This window comes from Benincasa hispida, chromosome 4, assembly GCF_009727055.1.
Source record: "Benincasa hispida cultivar B227 chromosome 4, ASM972705v1, whole genome shotgun sequence".
NCBI lineage: Eukaryota > Viridiplantae > Streptophyta > Magnoliopsida > Cucurbitales > Cucurbitaceae > Benincasa > Benincasa hispida.
The window spans coordinates 64,820,489-64,845,534 of NC_052352.1; the positions used below are offsets into that span (position 1 = coordinate 64,820,489).

The 25,046-nt window shown below is 32.7% G+C and overlaps 2 protein-coding genes across 2 annotated transcripts; one reads left to right on the top strand and one right to left on the bottom strand.

Moving 5' to 3' along the window:
* Window positions 1–487: 487 nt before the first annotated feature.
* Window positions 488–4,614, top strand: LOC120075468 (CASP-like protein 5B2). Its single transcript, XM_039028884.1, has 3 exons — window positions 488–1,380; window positions 2,500–2,632; window positions 3,349–4,614. Exons 1-3 carry the CDS (start codon window positions 1,259–1,261, stop codon window positions 3,547–3,549), a joined length of 456 nt encoding a protein of 151 aa, XP_038884812.1. The 5' UTR covers window positions 488–1,258; the 3' UTR covers window positions 3,550–4,614.
* LOC120075467 (mannose-1-phosphate guanylyltransferase 1) lies at window positions 4,454–8,085 on the bottom strand. The gene is made up of 5 exons (XM_039028883.1): window positions 7,882–8,085; window positions 6,246–6,379; window positions 5,877–5,939; window positions 5,555–5,794; window positions 4,454–5,370 (listed from the first exon to the last, which is right to left on the bottom strand). The coding sequence occupies exons 2-5, from the start codon at window positions 6,354–6,356 to the stop codon at window positions 4,699–4,701; spliced, it is 1,086 nt and encodes a 361-aa protein (XP_038884811.1). The 5' UTR covers window positions 6,357–6,379; window positions 7,882–8,085; the 3' UTR covers window positions 4,454–4,698.
* Window positions 8,086–25,046: the final 16,961 nt, after the last annotated feature.

Consider the following 25,046-nt stretch of genomic DNA (forward strand, 5'->3'; position numbering starts at 1 on the left):
TTCAAAAAAGAAGGATTGTTCTTCACTCTGTAACGAAATGTGTGACATTACAAGACAACAGAAGAAGGAGAAGAAGAACTGTATTTGTGTGATCAATGGAATCGACAAAGAAGAATGAAAACTTCCGAGCTGTGTGGGGAAGAATAATGAAATCGATCAATGAAGAAGAAGAAAATGAATTAAAATCGGCGAATGATCAGAATTGAACGAAATTGTTTTGGAATTGAATGAAAATGAAGCTCAAAAGAAGAAGATCGGAAATCGCCATAAGAAATCGAGGGTAATTTTGAATTTTTTTAAAAAAATATCTGTTGATATGATTTTTTGCCATAATATGTAAATAGTTTGTATATTTTTTTTCTTTCTATTTTTTACTATTAATTCGTTTTTAGTAGATTTTCCCCCTCCTAAAGTACCACTATTGTCAATAGTTATAGACTATATAGATAGATATATAAATAGGTTAAAATTATTGACACAAAATTCCAGTTGCATCGAAATCTTTCTTCTTGCAGCAGCCGCACGCCATTCTTCTTCTTCTAGGGCTTCAATACATGGAAAAATGGTTTTAGGTTTAGCTGATGGGCTGTGATCTTCTTCTCCGTTTCCTTCTCCATTTCCGATTGCCGATCACAATCGAAGTCTCAGAGATATAATCGCACAGATAGCTACGTTTCGTCGCTATCGCCGCAGCTTTCAGGACTGGTCGATTCTGCTCTACACAGAGATGGGGGCATAGAAGTAATTTCTCACGGAGAATAACAAATAAATGGAAGAAGAAAAAGCACCGATACGGTATTTTGTAAACAAAAGGATCGACCGAAAGCTTCTTTCGCTTTCCATCAGGACCGCTTTTGTCGAAAACCCCTCTAGAAAGAAGAAATTTTGCTCAAACAACAACCCGTGAACGTGAGTGGAGATAAACCTTCACATCGGTTCACCGGACGTGATATCGCTACCAATAAGGTTGCGCCACGTCCTTAAGGTTCGTTAACGAAAAGGAAAAAGGGTGACAGCTTAGCTTAGCTTAGAGTCAATGGAAAAGAACATTCCTCATCGGGAGTCAAAGATCTCGCAATTCCACCATCCCAATTTTCTTCTTTTCTAATTCTTTCCAACAAACCCATTTCTGGGTTTCACTTTTCAGATTCAACTCTCGGCTGAACTGCTGAGTGCTAAGCCATTGAAGCAAGTCATCGTTCTTAATCTTCTCTTGTTTAGGAGGTTTAGAAGCTCCCGATTTAGAAGGAGAGCTGAGATGTTTGGGAGTCCTGGAAGAATGAGCGGGCTGGCACTCAGATGTGCGCAATGGCTCTTCGCTGCTGCGTCGATTGGGTTTATGATCACTGCTCCTGGCTTCTTCAACTCCACTGCCTTCTGGTAATAATGCTAACCCTTTTCCCATCTGTACAATTTCGTTTGTTTGACTAAGAAATGTGGACTCATTCTTGCCTGGACCCCTTGTATTGTGGGTGTTTCTGAATTTAGAAATTCAATTCAATAGGGGAAAGTAACGAAAATATTGCATGGTTTGCCTGCGCCATTTCCTTTCTTGGAGTATTATTGATTGTTGGGTATGAGATTAAGGTCTTTCTCAAATGACTGAGAACTTCGACCCTTTCGTTGTTCTTACTATTACTTGTTAATTACAAAGTTTCTTACATTATGTTTTTTAGTGCCTAGACTAATTAGAATTCGCAGATTTATTTTTCCAGGTCTATTTCGTCTGTACTAATCCCTTGCATCATGCCTTTAAAACTTGTTTTCTCTTGTATGTTGATTTAATTACTTCGTTCTTTATGACCTAAGGAGATTTTAGCTTGTTGGCATTACATTCCTGAATAGTAGACTAGACTGAAAGTTGTTAAAATGCAATACATATGTCCTGCATGTGCTGTGGTATTTTTTGGGCAGACCCCACGAGCAGTGTTATTGATCTTAGTCTTACAGTCCATCCTAGCCTCCATTTTCGTTTATGTAGGCTACTAGTTGTTTGCATCTAAGTTGCCCATTTGTTTTTATCATAATGTTACTGTTTTATGTGGCAATGGTCCTTCAGTGAACTAAGTATTTGGACCCCGTATTGTGTGATTTAGGAAGAATAATGCAGATACCGGCAGTCTCTATTTTCTAATGGAATTTCAAATATAGCTGTTTGCATCCTTTATTCTCTCCGTAGTGGATTTTTCCCCAAAACTCTTCTTTTTATAGGAATCAACTTTTTAGGATTTCATTTACGTTAGGGATGTGTGGTAGTTTGCAACTTAGCGTACTCAGGGGAGCTCACAGTTCCTGCCATGCTTTTGAATATATGGAACTTTTCTGGTGCCAAAACTTGCTAATGCAAGAACTTTCCACTTCAAATGTTAATTAAACTGCTTCCTCTGATTTTTACCTCATATTTTCATGGTTTTATGAGTCAGCTTTAACCACTCTATCTGTAGTTCTATTGAAAAGTGGTGGTTTTTGTCTAATTTTGGCTCTGTTTATTTCGATCAGTTACTTAATTGCTTCCATGGGGCTTCAAATTCTTTGGAGCTTTGGACTAGCATGCCTTGATTTGCATGCTTTGCGTATGAAGAAAAGCCTGCGGAATTCAGTTCTATTGTGTCTATTTGCAATTGGAGATTGGGTGAGTATCTCTGTCCTTGAACTATCCAAATACATAAATATCACAATAGAATGGACTCAAAACTACTGAATGTTGTTAATATCATTTTATATTTCTAATTTCGTGAAGATTTGGATCGAAATTGGGTGAGTATCTCTGTCCCTGAAATAGTAATGTAAAGGTGTGTGTATTTCGATCAGCTTTAACCACTTAATTGCCTTGATTAAGCATTTATGCTGCTGTAGTGAAGTGTTTATAAGCATGAAGACATTTTTTAAGTGGAATAACTAACTTCTATTGAGAAGAATAAAAGTACACTACGAGAAAATTGATCTATCTATTTTTCTAATTAACTATGTCAAGTTTGAGAAAGAAGAAAACTTTTATGACAAAATCTTTAGACATCCCAATGAATATTACAAGACCTATAACCAAATGATCCGTATGTTATGATTTCTAAAATGTTGCTGTTAGTTAAGTAGTGTCGTAGTTTCATAGTCGTCAAGCCAGTAGATGTAAGCATATTCCAGAATCGCATTCAGAGACCTTGTGATTTTCCAGCGTAGTTTAGCAGCACTATAGATATAAATGGATGTAATAGGATTCCAGATTTTGAAGAATCCAAATTCTAAAACCAATCGAGAATACTATTACCTTATGGAAAGCTTGCTTCATTGATGAATCCACTAATTTCTTTTAGCATGGCAACCTCATCAATTCATCTACTTGGAATGCAGGTCGTAGCAACGCTTTCACTTGCAGCTGCATCGTCGTCTGCTGGTGTGGCCATACTGTACTCAAGGGACTTGGACTACTGCAGATTACCTCCTCATATTCCTTGTAGCAAGATCGAAATATCTGTGGCTTTTGCTTTTATCTCATGGTTCCTACTTGCTATATCATCTCTGGTAACATTTTGGCTATTGGGCACAGTATAATAGAGCATCACAGGCCCCCATTTTCTCTGAGGCTTTCTCCTTAAACGTTAATGAGGCTTGAAATCTCTTCTGTTTTTTGATATAGTAGTCTCCTTAACCTTCTCTTTTGTAAATTGATGATATATTTGCACCAGAGTCGTGCCCTTTTGTCCATTTTCAGATGATATTAGGTTTGCATATTTCTATTGGAGCATACCACCTTTTATGGGATTTTTGTACAGATGGCTTTCTTTGAGGCCCGTGAAATTACCAAAACAACAAAAATACACACGGCAAAGATCTCTCTTTCCCGCTTCTCGATTCTTCCTCCATCACCTCAATTTGCATCTTCTATGGTTAGAAATGTTTTCACTGCTCGATACTTGTTCTTGCTTGCAGAAGTAGAATCAAAAGAGGAAGAAGTTTGGATTTCTTTTAAACAAAAAATGGTCCTGAGAATCTCGAGCACAAATCAAGAAATGAAGGCCATCTACGTTGATTTCTCACCTTTTATCTTCAATTTTTCCATCAATTTAATGGTTATGTGGGTACATACTTATTTTATACCTATTTATCCATAGGACTGCTGTCTTACAAAGCAAACATTCCATAACGGTTGTGTAAATATCAGGAATATGAAATATTTGAAAAAAAAATAACAAAATAATTAAAATACAACAAATGGAGATAGGGAGATTTGAACCTCCTATTATTTCAAGGAACAGCTGAAAGTTGTTATTAGCTGATGCAGTATGCTATATAGTTATGCGAAAGGTTAGAATCTGTCTTTCTTAATATCAAGTATCAACCACTGGGTAACTCCTACTTCAAGCAACTGACGCCTGACGATTATCAAGAAGCTGAAGCAAATCATTTTTCTTTGGAGAAGAAAAAAAAGAAAAAAAAGAAAAAAAGAAACTGAAAATTTATCAATAAATTATTTCCCCTATATACACAAAAATATTACATTGTATGACCATGACAAGAAACGTCCTTTGATAAAGGAAATTGACCCTTCACTCACAGAACTTGAACTAGCAGACACTGACATTACGCTGCGCCCATGAAGAAGAAGGAAAGAAAAAAGAAAAACTAGTAAAATTCGATCACGACAACGTTAAGACACTGCTCTCAAAAAGGGATCCCACTAATATGCAAATACACACACCTTTACATTACTATTTCAGGCTTCAAAATGCTAGATTTGATTTCTTTGTGCGGCAGGACAACTCCACCATTACTGTAAATTTCATCACCCACATGAACGTCTTCTCCTAGTATTGTCATATTCTCTACACGTGCCCATTGTCCGACCGTAGAATGCCAGCCTATGATACTACTCGATATGCAAGCATGCTTCTTGATGCGCACTCCACGCATTACAGTACATCGAGATAGCCTAACTCCCGACTCAACAACACAACCAGGACCAATGGCAACGTCTGGACCGATCAGACATCCTTCACCAATCTTAGCAGTCTCATCCACCAGAACATTCCCTACAATGTGAGACCCAACGGCCAACATTGATGAAGAGTTCTTCCTCAAAGAGTTTAGGTAAAGTCTTAATCCTGTAATATAATCTTTTGGCTGTCCAATATCCATCCAAAACCCTGGCAGTACCATTGCATAAAGCTTTTGTTCTGCGGCAATGCTAGGAAACACTTCTTTCTCAATGGATGTTGGCCTCAGTTCAATTCGGTCTAGAACAGAGGGGTTTAACAGGTATATTCCCGCATTGATTTTGTTGCCCACAAATAGTTTTGGTTTCTCGACAAACCTGTCAACTTTCCCTGTAGATTCTTCCATGACCACCACACCGTATTTGGAAGGCTCATCCACCTACAAGAAGATTTAGATATCAACTACTGACTTGAAGGAAGGAACTGTCAGATGATGAAGAAAAACATATCTGAATTTAAGTGTCTTTTTAAAAAAAAAAAAAAAAAAAGAACGGAACAACATTTTTCATTAATGAAATGAAGAGATACTAATGCTCGAATATATCAGAATGAAAGTGTTTTACCTTGGTTACCATGATTGATGCCTCTCCCCCATGACTCTTGTGGAATTCAATCATTTGTTTAAGTGGGTACTCACTGATAACGTCACTATTGAGGACAAAGAATGGCTCGCCTGAATCATTTACCAGTTTGTCCCTTGCAAGGGCCAGAGGGCCAGCTGTTCCAAGTGGTTCTGTCTCCTGAGAGCATGTGATTTTGATTCCAAGCTTTTTCTCAAATTCTTTCAAGAAATTCAACATTACCTGCAGAAATAAAGATTTATTACATCTATCACTGCAAATCTCAAGTAAAGTAGGTGAATAAAACAGAGTTCTATTTCCATACTTCTGGCTGATAATTGATTGCCAGAACCACTTCTTCCACTCCAATAGCCTTGAGAGCTTCTATCTGGACAGTGACGGAGAAAATGGCTTTTCAGAACAGCAGCACAATTAAACAAAATCATATCCTTAAAAGCAGTTAACATTGCGACATTTTCTAATTTATATTCGTTTGGGATTTGCCAGAAAATGTATATAAATTACCCATATCTAATTTATATTACAACTAGAATTAGAAAAACACTAATTTGATCTCAATATTTCTTTGAAATAAATGGTAAAATTTTAACTATCATATTAGAAGGGTTACTAGAAACTTATTGAACAAAGGGGTCGCGGAGGGAGGAGGATAAAAGGAAAAAAAATAATAAACCTGGTGCAGGATCATGGGTTTATTCGCAAAGTCAACAAGTGGCTTGGGGACACTGAGGGTCAATGGCCTCAAACGAGTTCCAAATCCTCCAACAAGAATAAGTGCCTTCATCGTGATACGGTGATTTCTGCTTTCTGTAGACAACGACAATGAAAATAGTTTTGACTCGTTAAAGAAGACGAGAATTTCCAATGTTAAAAACGAACCAAAAAGAAGAAAAATGTACATATATCTTAGTATGACACCCAGCAGTCAGTAACATCCAGAAGGGGAGCTAGAGAGAGATAGATAAGAGACTCCTAAGCACTTGGGAAAATCTATTGAGAAAAGAGACCAACAAAAATTTGAAAGAACTCCAAAATACAAAAGGCAGCCAAGAGATTAAACAGATCCATGTGATTCCCACAATAACTACAAAATATTTGGCTGTCAATGAGATCTCGGAAGAACAATGTAGCATAATAAATACTGCCAATATTTGAACGTCTCCACATATGGATGGTTGGTTTTTTACATCGTTGAAGATTTAAATAGTCCAATTCCAGATGTACCACCTTGTCCAACCTTACTCACGAGTAACCAACCAAAATTGTCTCACAAAAAGGCAATAGTTTTTTGAAAACAATTTTCAATATATGATGTTTTCGGAATATAAGTTTAGTGTTTGGCTAGTTGGTTTTTGAAAGCTTTCTACCCTACTGATTTTCTTTTTGAACAAATGAGGTGTTCTTCCCTTTTAAAAACAACACATTTCTCAATCTCTGCAAACACAATGACATTGAACTTCACAATTTTTTTAAGACCAATAACAGATAAATCACTTTGGAAACTGTATTTAAAAAACAATCTCCGAGGAAGTCTTCCTTCTCCACCAAAAGGATTGAAATGCAGTAAACGTCAGAATTCAGATCGAAAGATGCTTTAAAAGAAAATGCCTAACAAAACATTTTGACATGCTGCCCAGTATGATTTCATTTATTTCCTCACATTAGGATTAACCAACAAAATTATTTTAACATCAGCGATACAACTTTTCTTTGAAACTAAAGCAAAGACGTTGCACGTCAAATTACTCTCGTCTTTGTTTCCTCAGATGACTTGTAAGAATGAACTTAACAGGCGAATCATAAAAGATACAAGGTTAAGTCCCGAAGCAGATAACTTGAAGCATTTACAATGAAGTACAGATCTGAATGTGAGAAAATGATTATAACCTTAACCGAATGATTCATTGTTCATCTCATAAGAAACCATTGTAATACGAAAAAGCAAAAAGCAAAAAGGTATACATAGAAGAATTGCCGTAGCCTTATCAGATCTGACATCTTAATAATCAAAGCACTCATTCGAAACAAAATACGTCAATGAAGTAGATCCAATTAACAACTTTCTAGCACAAAGAAATCAAATCAGAACAGTCAAACACTTCCAATCAAACCGTAACCACATTATCAAATTCAACCTTCAGTAAACACGAAAGAACGCTTTCGAAAGCTCCAAAATCTCTTCCCGCTCTAAAAACTCATGGAACAAGCAATAAAATAACGGATCTAGCCAAAAAAAAAAAAAAAAAAAAAAAAAAAAAAAAAAAAAAAAAAAGAAACAAGGAAGAAGTCGAAAATGAGGAGAAAATTACCGTAGATCTACGGGGATCAGAACCCGAGCTGAAACGGAAATGAAGTGGAATTGCTGCGACTTGTGAACGGACCGCGAGAGCGCTCGTTTCAGAGTTTTTCCCGCGGTGGGATCTTAACGGTTGGTCCCGTCGGGTTCTGATCGCTGGAAGCCTGCCGAGGGAAAAAGGCAAGCCTTATCGGCCTCCATAAATATGCGAATTGAACAAACATGACCCTATCGGATTTCAATTAATTAATTAATTTTTTGATTGGTTGTATCACGTTTCTACTTTCTAGTGGTTGAAGGAAGTGGTTCACGTCCGCTAAGGCCTTTTGTTTGGGAAGGTGGTTTCAAGTACAGCCAGCTCATCACAAATTTCGTGGACAGCAGCCGTAAAAGCGTAAATTTGGGAGACGTGGCCTTATGTCATTGGCTGTGATGCTCGTAGAATCACGGTCGCGAGTTAAATCTTGAGAGTTAAAAATAAGAGGATAAAATGGAAGTGTCGGTTGCGGATTTAAAATTGTTTTCCATGGATTATGAAAGGGAATATGCTTTCAATTTTTGCCCGTCTTTTAATATAATACTATCATTTTTGTCTTGAATAATAAATAATTTATAAATTAAAAATAAATGGTTAGATTACAAATTTAATTCTTAAATTTTGAGATTTATATCTATTTAATCCTTAAACTTTTAAAAATGTCTAAATAGTCCCTAAATTTTTAAGTTTGTTAGATATGCTATTGAGTTTTAAAAAAACGTCTATATAAGGTTCTTCAATTTTTAATTTCATGTCCATTAAGTTTCTGAATTTTGAAAAATGTCTATTAAATTTTTAAACTTTCAATTTTGAATCCGATATATCCTTATTTTTTTAAAAAAAAAAAAAAATTCACATGTACAAAACATAAATTGAAATTTTAAAGTTCTCATTAGACATAAAATTCAATTTATATCTAATAATAGATCAACCATCAATTAAATTTTTTAAAAAGATAAAATGTTTTTATCAAAAGCATATTACATACAACATTCAAAGTTCAGAAACATATTAGACACAAAATTTAAAATTGAGTTATTAGATATAAAATTGAAAGTTAAAGAATGTAGTCACGTTTAAAAGTTTAGGAATAAAAGAGATACAAACTTACTATTCTAGAGACTGAACTTATAATTTAGTATAATAGTTGAGGTATGCATCCATTTAGTCCTTAAACTCGTGAAAGTGTAAAAATAGTTCATAAATTTTTAAGTTTGTCAAATATGTTCTCGAACTTTAAAATTAAAGTGTTTAATAGATTTTTAAACTCTTAATTTTATGTCTATTAAGTTTCTGAATGTTGAAAAGTGTCCAATAAATCCTTAAACTTTCAATTATGTATCAATAGATCTTTAAAATCAATATTATATCTAAAAGATCAATTATTAATTAAATTTTTTAAAAATAAAATAAATATATCAAAAACGTATTAGATATAAAAATAACAGTAACATACTAAACCCTTAAATTAGTGACTTAGTAGATAAAAGATTGAAAGTATTAAGAATAAATAGATATAAATTTAAAAGTGTAATAATAAACTTAACCAAAATAAAAGAGAAATAATTATTGAGCGTATTCATTACTGAATCTTGTGTTCAACTTTGCTTATTTTAAAGGCCAAAGAGATTGAATTACTCATTGGGCAAGCAATCCAATGTTGTCCAAATTTTGAAAAGCTAATTCCAGAATTGGGAACTGTGCTGTAAATACCAGAGGTTGATTCTTTTGTAAAATAGAAATGTATTAAAATTTTCATTTTTTTCATTTTTTTTTTTTTTTTTTTGGGTTGATAGTTTGACTTTGAGATGATGCTTTGATAAAATAGGAAGCAAAATATAGAAATTAGCTAAGGTTTGGCAGTAGATCCAGGCCCCAAATGCGCATCATTCATCCTTCCTCTTTTGTTTTTGCTTCTTTCCTTGTTGTCAACTTCTTTTAGAGACAAGACAAAACCATCTTTAATTAATTATTTTTTTATTTTCTATTTTTATAAAATTAAACTTTTAAATGAACACTAGTTCAAACTATAAGTGTTACTAGGGTGCGACAATAAGTTTCTATATTTTGCTTTTTCAATTTCTATCTATAGTTTCAAAAACCATGCCAAGTTATAAAAAATAAAAAAAAGTTTAAATACTACTTTGTCTTTGTATTTTTGGTTTTTATTCATTTTGGTCTCTCTACATTCAAAATATTCATTTTGATTCCTGTACTTTCAATTTTTGTTTATTTTGGTTCTTGAACTCTAAAAAAAGTAACAAGGAAAAATAAAGGGATCAAAATGATAACTTTTTAAAAGTATAAAGACCAAAATGAATCAAAATTAAAAATGTGAAGACTAAAATGAAAATTTTATAGTATAGGGACCAAAATGTATCAAAGCTGAAGGTTTAATGACCAAAATGAACAATTTGAAGTATAAATATCAAAATGAAGCAAAATCAAAAGTATAGGAATTAAAGTAGTATTAAAAAAAAGCGCTTTTATTTTTAGAATTTAACTATGGAATTTCAATAGTTATTTAAGGACGGTGAAAATCATAATTAAAATTTGGGAAGGGAACAATCAAATAAATTTCAAAATCAGAAAACTAAAATCGAATTGTTATAAAAAAAAAGGACCTTAATTTCTACCATTTGCGATTTTCAACCAATTTCGTAAAATCTCCTTACAGACTACTACACTAGTAGATATATGACAATCTTTTTAATTATTATATTTACATGCCAATGAAATATTTTTTTATTTTGTAGACAATGTTATTGAATCTAAATATATTGACTTCTTTTAAAAATTTGAACATCCGATCTAAGGAAAGAAGAATAAAAAAACTCAACTCTTTTATTATTATTATTATTGTTTTTCTAAAAATGTAAAATTATGGTTCTACTTGGGATTGAAGATTAAATTTATTGTATGAGAATTTGAACATATAAGAAAATGAACTATATACTAATTGAGTAATCGAGGACAAGTTAACAGTGGGATGAAACTGCATATAGGTAAGAAATATGTTTTAACCTCTCAGCTCTTATTTTTAACAAAAGAATAAACCTCTCAACTCTTTTTTTTTTTTTTTTTTTTTTTTTTTTTTTTTTTTTTTTTAATTCTCTCGACTCTTTTTTTTTCCTTTTTTATAATTCTTTTTCTAAATGTATAAAATTATAGTTTTTTTTTTTTTTTTTAGAAAAGTATAAAATTATTAAGATTAAAATAATGAAAATGTATCGAAATCTAGAATTACAAATACTAGATAAAAATTTAGGATAAAGCTCTGAGAATGAAATCTATCTTTTAAAACTAATGTCCCGTTTATCCTAGTAAAAACTTAATAAATCAATAGTAATGTAAAATGTAGGCCCCATTTATTTATTTTACTATTGTTTACTTGTGTTTGCATCTGCCACATGGGATATACTTCCAAATCTGTAATAAAAAAATGTAAATTGATTGACGTGGAATGTGCTCAATCCAATTGTCAGGAAATTACGTTATAGCGTTATTGTTACCATTACCTTTACTGTTACCATTATTATTACTTTTCCATAAGCAAAATCATTAATTTAATATTTTTACTGTTACCATTACCGTTACCGTTACTGTTTGACTCTCAGAGATAATGGTAACGATAACAGTAAGTGTGACAAAAATTCATAATTCTAAAGTAAACACGATCGAAAGTAATTCAATGACATTTGCGATTCAGGTTCATTATAGTTGATCCATCAATAAAATCTTATTACCATTACACCAATCTTCATTACGATTTAATAAACATAGTCTAAAGGTTTGAATTTTTTCGATAAGATAAGTGACATTTATTTGAGTTGATTAGATGTGATTTTTATTTAAAAAAAATATTTGGCAGAATGTTTTTGAAGATCGTTATTAGAAATAGATAAATTCTTTCAATATCGTTTATGTTGTTTTCCTCGATAAAAATGTTTTCTAGAACCGAATTTGATTAATGAAATTGGTGGACAAAGTTTGACTTTGACTATATATTGTACAATTACCATTATCTGACGCTTAAATTTACAATATATAAAATAAACTTTAAAAGATTTTGTCAAAAAATAAATAAATAATTACGATAACTTAAAAAAGAAAATTTAAAATATTTTAGGAGAAAAATAAGAAAAACTATTTATACATAATAGTAAAATGTTAATATTCTTTGATAGATGTCGTTTTAACTCTATCAGTGATATATATATATATATATAATATATATATATATATATTATTTTTATAATAACTTATCTTTTATGTGTGAAAATTAAATTAAGAACAAAATCACATAAGGAAACAGTAAGTATGATCTCAAATGTTTTTTTCTTAAATTTTTATAGTTTAATTTTAGAAGAAAAAAAATTAAGTAGTCATTAACATTATCACATCAGCCCCACCTCAAAAAAAATAAAAAAAAATAAAAAAAAGAAAAAAATAAAAAATAAAAAAGAAGAAAAAAGAAAAAAAGAAAAAAGAAAAAGGAAAAAAGAAGGTGATTACATTTATGGGTAAAATTGAAATTTGGGGGGGATATTACGGAAACCAACCAATTTGTTGACTGTTTTGAAATTTTCGTTTCTTTTTTTAGGATGAAAATTCCGTTGTTGGCGGAAAGATTGCCCATTACTAACTTTCCTTTTTCTTTTCCCTTACATATATTTTTAATTTTTTATTATTAAGACCAAAATTGACCGATTCATTCTTATTGAACCTAAACTATTCGTGTCACGTGGAGGTCTCGTGAGTTATATAATATTAAATTTTTCTTTTAAAAATATTAATTAAAGTATTATTTATGTGTTGAATATGGTATTTATATATTTCAATTTTATTTTAATAGGTTCATAACAAATTAAGGAGTGACTAGATAAATAGTACTTTTTTTAAAAAAAAATCATTTTTATTCAAAGTCTATTGATAATCTATTTTCTCTTCGGAGGATTCCCTTTAATTATTATTGAAAAATAACGAAATAAATTTCATGGAGTTGGAGAAAAAGATCCAAATACATGTTCTTATTTTTCAATAATCTATTGCAACAATGAAATATTCTCTATAAAGACTATAAATGTCTTGCTTACGTATCATTAAAGTGCATTAACATAAATATGATAGTAAGAAAGAGGTAATATATAGTGTGTATTTGATAAAATGGTTTGAAATTCACTTTAAAAGTGTTTCAAAAAGTTATTTTTAGTTGTTACCAAATATTTCAATTTTTTTCCTAAAATGTCTTTTAAATTAAACACTTAAAAAGTTAAAACCAAACACACCCTAAAAAATCTCTGAAATAATTGACTATTAGATGTATATTTAAATTGTTATGTCTACTGGAACCTTAAACTTTAATTAGTGTCTAGTATATCCATGAACGTCTTCAAAATTTGAAACATCATAGGACTAAATTTATAATTTTGAATGTCTATGAATAAAAGAAATGCAAATTTCAATTTCAATTAATTTAAATTTGATTAAGACATTTAAATGGATATATTATAATTTAATTCTTATAATGATCATTATCTTTTAATTTTGTATCTAATAATAAACCTGTGACATTTTAAGATTGTTGAATATGACATGTAACTAAATTGAAAGTTGAATAAATTATTAACACTTTGAAAGTTATGAGCATTAAAAACAAAAAAGTGAAAACTTAAAAGACATCAATTCTTAAATGAAAAGTCATTATCCGCCGTGGATATTCGAATTTAACCTTTTTTTTTTTTTTTTGTTTATTTTTTTTTTTTTTTTTTTTTTTAGTAATGTTAATCAAATTTGGTGCAGGTAAAGGGAAAAAAAGGCGAAGAATGCTTACTTACCACCAACCTTTTGTAAGGCTGGTGTGATATGGTCTTTTTTGTTTTGTTTTTAACAATTATATCATAAATTCTCTCACTCAAGAGATAAATGAAGACAAAGATCAATGTTAATTACATCTAATAATCAACTAGGATAATAAGAGTTCCAAGTCCTTCCTAAATCTTCTAAATTGAAAAAGATAAAAGAATCAAAATGAGACTTAAAACAAGCAGCATAATAGATAGACTACATAGTGAGCAACCTGATTTCTAACATGAGGACAAAAAGAGAAAGAGACATTTCCTCATCGCTTATCCAACACAACAATCTTGTCAATTGCATTCCTCACCTCAGAGAAGTTAGAAGAGCAGTTGTTAATCAAGTTTATCAACTCCCATGAGTCAAATTCAACCATAATAACATTGGGGAGGGTGATAAGGAGAGAAGAAAAATGGTTCAACCTTTCAATAATTGCTTGAGCCTCCAACTTCTTTATCGACCACTCTTGGGAGATCTTTCAAAACCTAATAGAAATGGAAGATCCAAAGAAGTAATGGGCCACTCACCAAACACTATTGCATAGCATTCCAAGAGGCATCAACATTCATTTTTCACTCGTTCGTCCTAAGGGGACCACAAAGTATGACAAGTTTGGTTCTTCACTCCAAAGAATCTATAAATCTATAAAGGAAGGGAGGGCAAATCAAGTCCAGTCCCTCATTAATTTGTGAGTCTTACTGATGTTGATAGTATTTCAATAGCTCCAAATGCTCTGGTTTATTCAAAATTGGTAAGTTTTTTTAAAGGATTTGTGTGATTTGGTTTGTTTTTATATTTATTCAAATTATGCATTTGCTTATCATTAAAATATACTTTTAAAATTTAATAAATAAAATGCATTAACGTCGCTATTTGTGAAAGGCCAAATAACATCCTAGTTGCTTACATGTTCCTTGATAATTTGGTAAAGCTGCCGAGAACATGTGTTTTCATCAAATGAACCAAGTAACCCCCATATGGATTTGGAACCTACTTTACTTTTAATTATTTATTTTGTTTTTATCAAGCAATTTATTCAACATGCCTTAGACTTATTGTTAAAGTCATTTTATCTCTCCTTGTCTATTTGGCATGTCTCATTATTGTAAAATGTATAAATGAACGTACCAAATAAATTAATTCTATGTCTAACTATATTTTAGTTGGAATATTTCATATATAATAATAATGAAATTGTTTTCCATTGTATTCTTCTAATCAAATGTATAAAAAGAAAGAATCTACGTTAATACAGTACTTTGAATAGAGGTGTTTCATTCTTAAAAATTTGTTTGAAAGTTTGAATGATTTTTTTTTGGATTTTGTTAAAAAATATAGTATTTTTTCAAACTATTGACAAAAATTGGGTATATGAGAGTATTTTTAAAAATAGGTAAGTATTGAAACTATTGACAAAAGTAGGGTAGTGAAATCGTGTACGGGGTACACGATTGCCACGTGGCAAAATCGTATACGGGATACACGATTACCGTTTAATCTAGTCAGCACCACGTCGGCTGACTGGTTGACCGATCGCATGAAAACTTGTGGACCGAGTCCACGATTTGTTTTTCTTTTCTTTTTCTTTTTTTTTTTAAAAAAATAGATTGATTAATTATTTTTTTAAATTGGAGATGTATAACAATATTAAGACTTTAGGAACGGGTCCACAAATTACTTCATTATTAAACTTAATTATTTATTTAATCTACAATGAAAACATAATTATTTTGCACTCATATTAAAAAAAATGTCATGATAGTAAAGAAGATTTACAATTAATTCTTTAATTTATAATTTGAAAATGAAAGTTTACATGAAATTTAAAAATGACCCCTTTAGCCCTTATCCCTCACGGGGGTTGTTTTCGTGTCCCTCTAAATTAGGTTCACCCTGCTGTCGTTGTCATATACGAGGAATACGTCTTCGATCGGTGTCAGCAACATTGAGTTGTCTTATTTGTTGAATAATACCTTCTATGTTGACAAATGTTTGCTAACACATTGAACCCAAGTCTGGTAAGTTGTGTTGCACTAAATATTGTTGTACATCTCCGATAAAATTATTCTGTACAATGAAAAAAATAAATATTAAACAATTTTCATATCATATATATGGAAAATGTCTGATTTTAAATCTCTTACCATGCAGTAATAGTAAGCGCTATTAGGTGTGATAAATCGCCTCGTGATTAAATTGTACCATGAAAAGTAGTCATTTGATACAGCTGACCCATTTGTTAATTCTCCCTGTGCACAATTATCATGTCGTCCATGCCAGTAGGATATACATTCTGCATGGATTCGACGCTAGTTTTGATCGTGCTTACCTCTCAAATCAATCTGGTGTAGTGCTGGGAGTGTATAGGACAACGAAGGTATCGTTTGTCGCAGACCGAATTGTCTCAACACACGATCTGGATGGTGCCACTCTACTATATGGAAGCATATAAAGGGCTAACGGTCAACCAGATGTCTTCATCATCACGACAGTAATTAGGTAGGATGACTAAATCTGTTGTGTGTATGGTGTCCAAATAATTAGACACACACAAAAAAAAAAAAAGAAGATAAGTATACATCCAAAATGTTTTAAATATTCATTTATATATACATTTGTTACCTGATTGTGCATCAGTCTGTCAAATATTTTTCGATACACGAGCAATATATTTGCTAACTGTTCAGAGACAGCTAATACATCACTTCATCTAAAATTATAAAAAATATAATTAATTTATATTCTTACATAAAATGATAACGAAATAAATATATAAATGAAATAATACCTGGCACTAAGTGGACGATGATCTGGGGCCTGTAACTGGACTTGTGATGCTATAATTGGAAATCTATCATAAGCCCACACCTATAGTAGTATCAGTGGCCTTGCTATTTCCATCGCTTGTGCATTGGTAGCCCGACAAAGTTCTCTATACAACCATGCAAGACATGCACCATCCCACGAGTACGTACCATCATGCTCGAAATCAAACAGTAGTGGGAGGAACATGAGATGCACTAGAGTATTTGACTTGTCAGCGAACAAAAATCTTTCAATACGCTGCATGATGTATGCTCGTGCATACCTACGTACACTGATGTCGTCGACATCGGGAGGTAATTTTGGAAACTGGGACGCCAACCAGGGGATACTCAATCTTGATCCTTTCAGATCATTTGGTAGAATGCCTAAGAGCTCTTCACAAACGTTCTTCCAGTCATATTGTAGTGAACTTGTCGATGGTTGCCCGTCCACTCGTAACCCAAACTGTATGGCAACATCCTGCAGCGTGATTGTACATTCCCCACAAGATAGGTGAAATGTGTGGGTTTCTGGTCTCCAACGCTCCACTAGAGCAGTAATAATGTATCAATAAAGCTGGATAAAACCGAATTGTGCAACCTCAAGAAAACCTGCCTGTTTAACGTAGGGAATAATGTGGTGATCAAATAGAATAGTATGTTGTGCAGACGCCTCCCTTCTTCGACAACTCAAAACTACTGTGGAAGAACTATCCCATACCGATTGTGAACGATGCGTATTTTATTGATATAATTGTACAGGATTAGAAGGATCAGACTCCATTACCTAAGAAGTTCAAATTACATTACATAATAAAATCCATCACATAAAAGATACATAAAAAGTACATAAAAAGATACAATTACATGAAAAATAAATTCATTACATAAAAAGTACAATTACATAAAATGAAACAATTACATAAAAAATATAAGTACATAAAAGATACAATTACATGAAAAATATAAGTACATAAAATATACAATTACATAAAAAATACAAGTAAAAAAAAAGACACACCTAATGACCCGAAGACAAAGCACTTAATGTACGTCGTGGACAAGTACGTCTGTTATGTCCTTCTCTTTTGCAAATTGTACATCGAACTTTTTGGCTTGCCTCTCTCCAATCCATTTCATTATGAATATGTGTACTTTTTGGCCAACTCTATTCTCTTAGTAAGTCTGCATTTGGACGAACTTCTGTAAATGATAATTTTGGCCAATAATCTAGGTGTTCTATTGGATGGAAGCGACCTTCATAACATCGCTTGAAATTGGACAATTTGTAGCATTCATCAATAAGTGGTATGTATGTCATACACATGTAATTACAAACTACAATTACATGAGAGCATGGAATCTTGAATGACTGCCACTTATTATAAGAGCATGTTCCTTCTTTCAAGCTCAAAACTTGGGTGTGTTGTCTTTTATAGGGAGAAATCATACTTATGCCAGTTCGTACTTCAAAAGTTTGACTTTCCCTGTCAATAGATGTCACCGTATGTACAGATGCTCGTTTTTTCCACCTCTTAAGTTTTCTTAGGGCATATTTTGTATACATGTCCCCACGATCGAGTGCTTCACTGATTTCTTGTCTTCGACGTTCAAAATACAGTATTATACGATAAAATGTTAGCCTAACCAAAGAAGTAATTGGTAACATTCTAGCACCTTTGAAAACACCATTCATGCATTTAGCTGCATTGTTTGTCATCCACCCATAGCAGTATGCACCATCATGTGATTGGGTCCATTTTTCCAAGTCAATATCTAAAAAATATTCAAGGCATTTAGAGTGCAATTATTTCAATTCTTTCATGCACCGAATGAACTTGCGCCTTTGGTGTTGATTTCCTATCTTAAACACAAATCTTTTAGTTGCTTTGATTTATATTTCGTATTGAAATTACTGGCAACATGACGAAGACAATATCGATAGTACGCTCTAGGTTCACTCCAACCAATTTTCTCATTATTAATTACAGCAAGAATGCCCTTATGTCTATCAGAAATCAAGCAAATACCATCTCTTTGTGTAACATATTCACGCAATGCCCACAAAAACCATGACCAACTGGACGAATTTTCACCTTCAACAATAGCAAAAGCAAAGGGAAATATATGCCCGTTTGCATCAATAGATAAGGTGGTCAATAATTTCCCTTTATACTTTTCGTACAGATGAGTTCCATCGATCTGGATTAATGGCCTACAATGTTTGAACCCTTCCGGACCAAAGGACCAAAAAACTCAACTAAAAATAGTCGTACCTAGCACATCAGAGGGAAGGAAAAATCAATCTGTTCATGTTCCTGGATTGTAATGAACAAGAGCAGTCAACCAATACGGAAGCTCTGAATATGATTGCTCCCAATCACCAAACACAGCAATCAACGCTTTTCTCTTGGCTTGCCACACCCGTCTATAATTAACATTATATCCATATTGTTTTTTAATTGCTTCTTGGGGTAGGGCCACAAGATCAGCTCTAACCAAATTTTGGATTTTGATACTCATAAAATTTGAATTGAATAATCTTGTGTCAATTTTGAAAACAAACACGAGTGTTCTCCTTGAAGTTTGGTGATTTCGAACATCCCATAAGTTTTACGCCGACATGCTCGTAACCTCCAAGCACAACCATCACTCCACTCCATGATTTACATCTGACATACCAAAGATCTTGATTTGATTCCATACAATAATTTCGTAGTGTTTTGTCACACAATATTTTTTTACAGCAAGCTGTAAATCTTCTTTAGTATTAAACAACATTCTTTTTTGTATTAAACTACAATTATCTACACCTATATTCCTTTCCTCCAAAGTAGGCCCTAGTTCATAGAATTTGTAATTTTCCAATCTATTTGGGTGAGCATATCGACGGTACCAATTTAAGATTATGTTCCTAATCATTTTCAAATAATTCATCAACTTCAACATCAATATCACTGTCTCAATCATTTCTAGGTTCAAGAATAACTAAATCTTCAGGGCACATCGACATATTTATTATGATTTTTTCAATTGTTATAGTTGACAAAAAAAAATATGTTAATATGTCAACCCAACAAAATCCAATTTCTAAGTTCAACATATAAGATCTAAATATTATACATTTAAATCAGCCCAAATCTAATATTCATAAACTATATATTTAAATCAGCCCAAATCTAAGATTTATAAACTATATATTTAAATCAGCCCAAATCAAAGATCCATAAACTATACATTATCAGCTCAAATAAAAACAAAATAATATATCCATGAATCGTACATGTAATTCGGTCCAAATGCAAACAAAATAATATATATAGGAAGATTATATATACTATATATATATTATATATATATATATATATATATATATATATATATATATATATAAACCAATCTTTATTTTTATAAACATATAAATATATTTCTAGATTCAACCCAATAAAATAAATCATGGATCCATAAACTACACATTAAGTTCAGCCAAAATGCAAACAAAATGATATATATATGAAATTATATATTGGAAAACAACGTAGAAATTTTTTTTTACCACAGTCAAAGAGAGGCAGAAGCTTTCAGACGATTTTTGACGGACGGTTAAATGAGGCAAAATGATACGTTTGGACGCGCAAGACAAAAGCAAATGGAGAAGGTTTTCAGAGGATTTTGGACGGAGAAGATGAAAGCAAAGAGTGGACGAGAGAAGACGAACGTAAAAGGTAGAAGCTTTCAGATGAGGAAGAAGAAGGGTCGCACGACGATTTAATGGAGAAGGAAGTCGTGTACCCGGTACACGACTTAAGGTAATCATATACGTACACGATTACCTCAGTCAACGCTGCATGACTGCCACATTGGTAGTCTGCGCATGCCAGATCAACAGGCACTCGTGTACCGGGTACATGATTTAGGGCTAATCATGTACCGGGTACACGATTTAAAAACCTATTTTCGTTAATACTTTCAATCCTACCCTATTTTTGTTAATATATATTAAAATACCATTATTTTTTTAAAAAAATCATTCTTTAATCTTTTTTATGAGATCAATTAGGTTATAATTTTTTTTTTATATTAATTTGAGTTTGAATAAGTCAAATCCAAGTGATGTGGGATAAATTGATTATGAAAATACCACCGTGTTCTTCTTTAAGAAAAAGTTATCTATATCCATCTAACTCTTATATATTTAGGCCAACTCCATTTTTCATTAATACAATGTTTGTCCATTTAAGCTCCAATACGAATTATATCGTGGGATACATGTTGTCAACCAATACTCCTTCTCAGTTCACAACCACAACAATTAGAAGCGTTCATAGTTCAGTTTGGTTTGGATTTAGCCAAACCATTAATCAAACCAAAATTGGTTAAAATTGAACCAACCCATTATAAGGTCCAAACAGTTTAATTTGGGATTAAGCCGATTTTTTTTTTACACAAATAATGCTATCCAAACACAGAACAAAAACAAATTAGGATTCTTTAACAAAGAAAAATTGAAAAAAAAAAAGAAAAAGAAATTTAAGGAAGAGAGCAACAAGAGGGAAATAAAGTTCAAACAAAGAAGATGAGGGGAGAAAGGGAGGCTAAGGAGAGAAGGACGACAGTGGTTTCAACGACGAAAATGGATAGTGGTGTTGGAATGTATTCCCTAAAACTTCATAGTTAATATGTTATTTGAAATAATGGTTGATTATTTTGTATATGAAATTATCCATTAAAAAATATCCAAAGTTATTTTATGAAACTTGAATAGTATGTGGGACATACAGGTAGATCATGTTCAGGTAATAACCTAAATGGTTGTAGTATATGGATAAACTTAGGTGTCTTATCCTAGTGACACTACGGATACAACTCATTTTGTAATTGTTATAAAAGTTGTAAAGTGTTACAAACGTTTTGATCCCAATCGTTCATGTGGAGACACACGAGTGGAGGTGTCCTATACAAAGAATTTGTATAAGGCCGGACCATAAAATGATTAATCTCTTTTTATAACACCGTTGACTGAAGAGATTAACATTTCATAGGAAGACCATAGGTAACTCGACCTCAATCCGGAGTGAGTTATGAACTTCTGTATGTAAGAGCAACCATTTGATTTGTATGGATGAGAGTGGCCCGAATCACCAACTTAATAAGCCTACCATTTGGTATTTGGCTGAGTAGGGAGCTAGAAATTGAAGGAAATCAGACATGAGGATTTCAATGAGCAACAGAATGATCATTCCAAATTCCATTCGAAATTGAACATACACAATTACACTACACAAACAGAAACTTACAAGTCATGCACAATACGAAATTACAACATGCTTTACAATGAAATCAAGAGATAAAGTATACATACCTTTGGAGACTCATGCTTCAAACTCCCTTGATCATGAATGCTCGTTCAGTCTCTAAGACAGCAATACATGAACGCTCAAACACAACGACCGCAACATAGCAAGATCAACAATAACCACCACACAAACAATGCAAGCACACAACGAACAGCCTCCAAAACCTCGAACTTAGTCGAATTGAGTGAAGACACTACCACAATAGTTACCTTGGTATTCTTGGTATGAGAATCCAGAAGTGTAGGTTCTGTGTGGACTTGGTTAGAGGAAGAGATTGGAGGAACAACAATCGTGTAGACGATTGAGCAAGTGAGAGATGAGAAGTTTCTATCGTATAGACGAATGCTTAATCATGTAAAAGAAGGCAACCTATCGTATAGATAATGCTCTGTGATCGTTTAGCTACGACCAGCTGAGTGAACTATCGTATAGTAACACTCCACGATCGTTAGTCTCTCCGTGAGCTATCTTTTAGTGAAACGATTTCACTTGATAGTCTTTCCATAAGTACCTTTCCGAATTAAGCAACGCTTCTAAATTTAGGAATTTTTTTTTCCTTTTATCTCACGGCTACCATAAAACTACCAATAATCTCCCACTCAATTGGTTATTAGAGAAAAAGAGATAGTTATCCAATAATTAATATCATTATAAATATATATGATAACCAACCTACCATACTATATTTATAACCTATAATTTTAATATTTCATCTCATGAAACATATAAACCATAGTTCTTTTTCTATTTTATGGTACTTAATGTAAATTATATTTACATTAATCCTCCACTTGATGTATCTCATACATCATACTAATTATATCATATATAATTGAATTTCCTCTTGTCAATTTGAACATTTCAAATCAACCCCAAGAACTGATTCTCAACTTGAATCCATTGAGCTACCAAGGGGACCATATGGACTGTAGCTTGAAGCTTCAACAGTACGTGAATAACTGACTAAATTCTTTAGTCACGGGATCTACCATCCGTTAACTGTCGGGTACTCCATTAAAGACCGACAACTACATTCTCCTTCCTACAAATATATTTTGTGTTCATATCAACCAATCAACAGTGCAATCGCCCTTCACAGTGTTGGGATTGGTGTCCTAATTCTCCTGGAGTCTCGTAGTTTTTAATATGTACACATTGTTATGAATAAAATAAGAGTTATTTTATTTGGCATTTACTCATATCCAATAAACAAAGCCCCATGGTTATTGTATGTAAACTTAAGCATGTATATGAGATACACAAGTGGATCATGCCTTAAGTGATAACCTAAAAAGGTATATAGTATAAGAATTAAGGAGGGATACCTGATCCTAGTGACACTACGGATACAGCCCGCTTTGTAGAGGTTTGCAAGTGTTGTGAACTACTATAGATGGTAGATCCTGACCATTCATGTGGAGACATGCGAGCGGGGGTATCCTAAACAAATAGTTTATATAAGATCGGATCATGAGATGATTCGTCTCTGTATATAACATCGTTGATACTGGAGACTTACATCTCACCTAAACGACCATAGGTAACATGACCTCAATCCTGAGTGTTTTGGGAACTCCTGCCTTTGAGGGCGGTCCTTTATTAGTATGGGTGAGAGCGGCCATATTGCCAACTCAACATGCCTATCTTTTTGGGGATTTGTCTGATTTGAGAGCTGGGAACTCCGTTACATAAGATGGAACTTTTCCGAAGCAGGAGTAAGTAGATAGATTGCTCTCTTAAAGGCTGATTCGAGTCTTGAACATAGTGGCCACAGCTTCTCTTTGAAAGAGAGGACACGGTTATAGTAGGACTATGACTTATGTTCATTAGTGGGATCGGAGGTACTTAAGGAGTTAGATGTAACTACAGAGGCATAACGGTTACTGGCCCAGCTATACTTACAAGCGATCTATGAAGGGTTATCACACTGTTGATAGAGATGTCCATGGGGCGGGGTGGGGACAGGGAAGCCATCCCCGTCTCTGTCCCCGCCCCCTATACTATTCCCTGTCCCCGCGATTTTTCCTGCGGGGAATGAGGTGGGGATTCTGCGAGGATCGGGTTCCCCGCGGAAAAGAAGTCCTCGCCTTTGTTTTTAATTTTTTTAATCATATATGGACTTTTCCAATGCAATTTTAATTGAAACAAAATATTTCTTAGTGCAAATTTTAATAGAATATCATCAATTTTTCTATTAAAAACATCAATTCATAATCCATCAATTATTCTCATTAAAATTCAATATAAACTTAAATAATAAAAACATCCATCTCATTGAAATTCAACTTAAACTTAAATAATATCCATTCCTAATCCATCAACTATTTTAAGAAAAGTTACAACAGGACAACAAACATATTTGTTTAAGACATAACAGACAACAACATGACAATAACATAGCCAAACCAAGCCGCCATCAACGAATTTCATCCAACTTTGCAAGAGATGATTCCTAAAAAAAAAACACACAAATATTATACATATTAATATAAATCAATATTAAAATAATAATAATAATAATAATACACGAACTTATAACTTACATCATCTGGATCTCGATCCTCAAGAACATTTTCCAAAACTTTAGCATCTATAGGAGTTTGCTTATCTATTTAAGACATGTAAAAGGAAAATTAGATCTCAAACTGTAAATAATAAAAGCTTTCTAAATAAATTAAACAATTCATACATTCCGCCCATAACCAATCTTGAGTACACATCAAAGCTTCCAACAAATTTTCATGAATTTGAGAACGATTTGGACCTACGTGTCTACCACCAATATTAAATGAAGATTTAGAAGTAACAATAGTGACGAGAACGACTAGAATACCTTTTGCAATTTGATACAAAATAAGATACTTCACTCCATTCAACTTCCACCATTGCAAAATGTTAAAGTCATCCGACCGCGGTAGAAGAGACTCATCCAAATAATGATCCAACTCTGATTTGACATTATCAACATCATTTTCAACATTATTAACAAACTCTTCAAACTTGAGATATCGATCTTTCCTATTAATAAGAGCAGTTGAACTACTACTTCCATCTCACCTTGAAGTCGAAGAAGTACTAATTGTAGATCTGGAACGTTGAGGTTCTTTTATTATTCTTGAATTTG

Bases quoted from the DNA above. Each gene is read 5' to 3' on its own strand.
- LOC120075467 (XM_039028883.1), bottom strand. From the start codon at position 6,356: ATGAAGGCACTTATTCTTGTTGGAGGATTTGGAACTCGTTTGAGGCCA. The intron at 5,940-6,245 runs GTTTATTATTTT...GTCACTGTCCAG, and splicing joins AACCCATGATCCTGCACCAG to ATAGAAGCTCTCAAGGCTAT. The intron at 5,371-5,554 runs GTAAAACACTTT...ATCTTCTTGTAG, and splicing joins CATCAATCATGGTAACCAAG to GTGGATGAGCCTTCCAAATA.
- LOC120075468 (XM_039028884.1), top strand. From the start codon at position 1,259: ATGTTTGGGAGTCCTGGAAGAATGAGCGGGCTGGCACTCAGATGTGCG. The intron at 1,381-2,499 runs GTAATAATGCTA...TATTTCGATCAG, and splicing joins TTCAACTCCACTGCCTTCTG to TTACTTAATTGCTTCCATGG. The intron at 2,633-3,348 runs GTGAGTATCTCT...CTTGGAATGCAG, and splicing joins TATTTGCAATTGGAGATTGG to GTCGTAGCAACGCTTTCACT.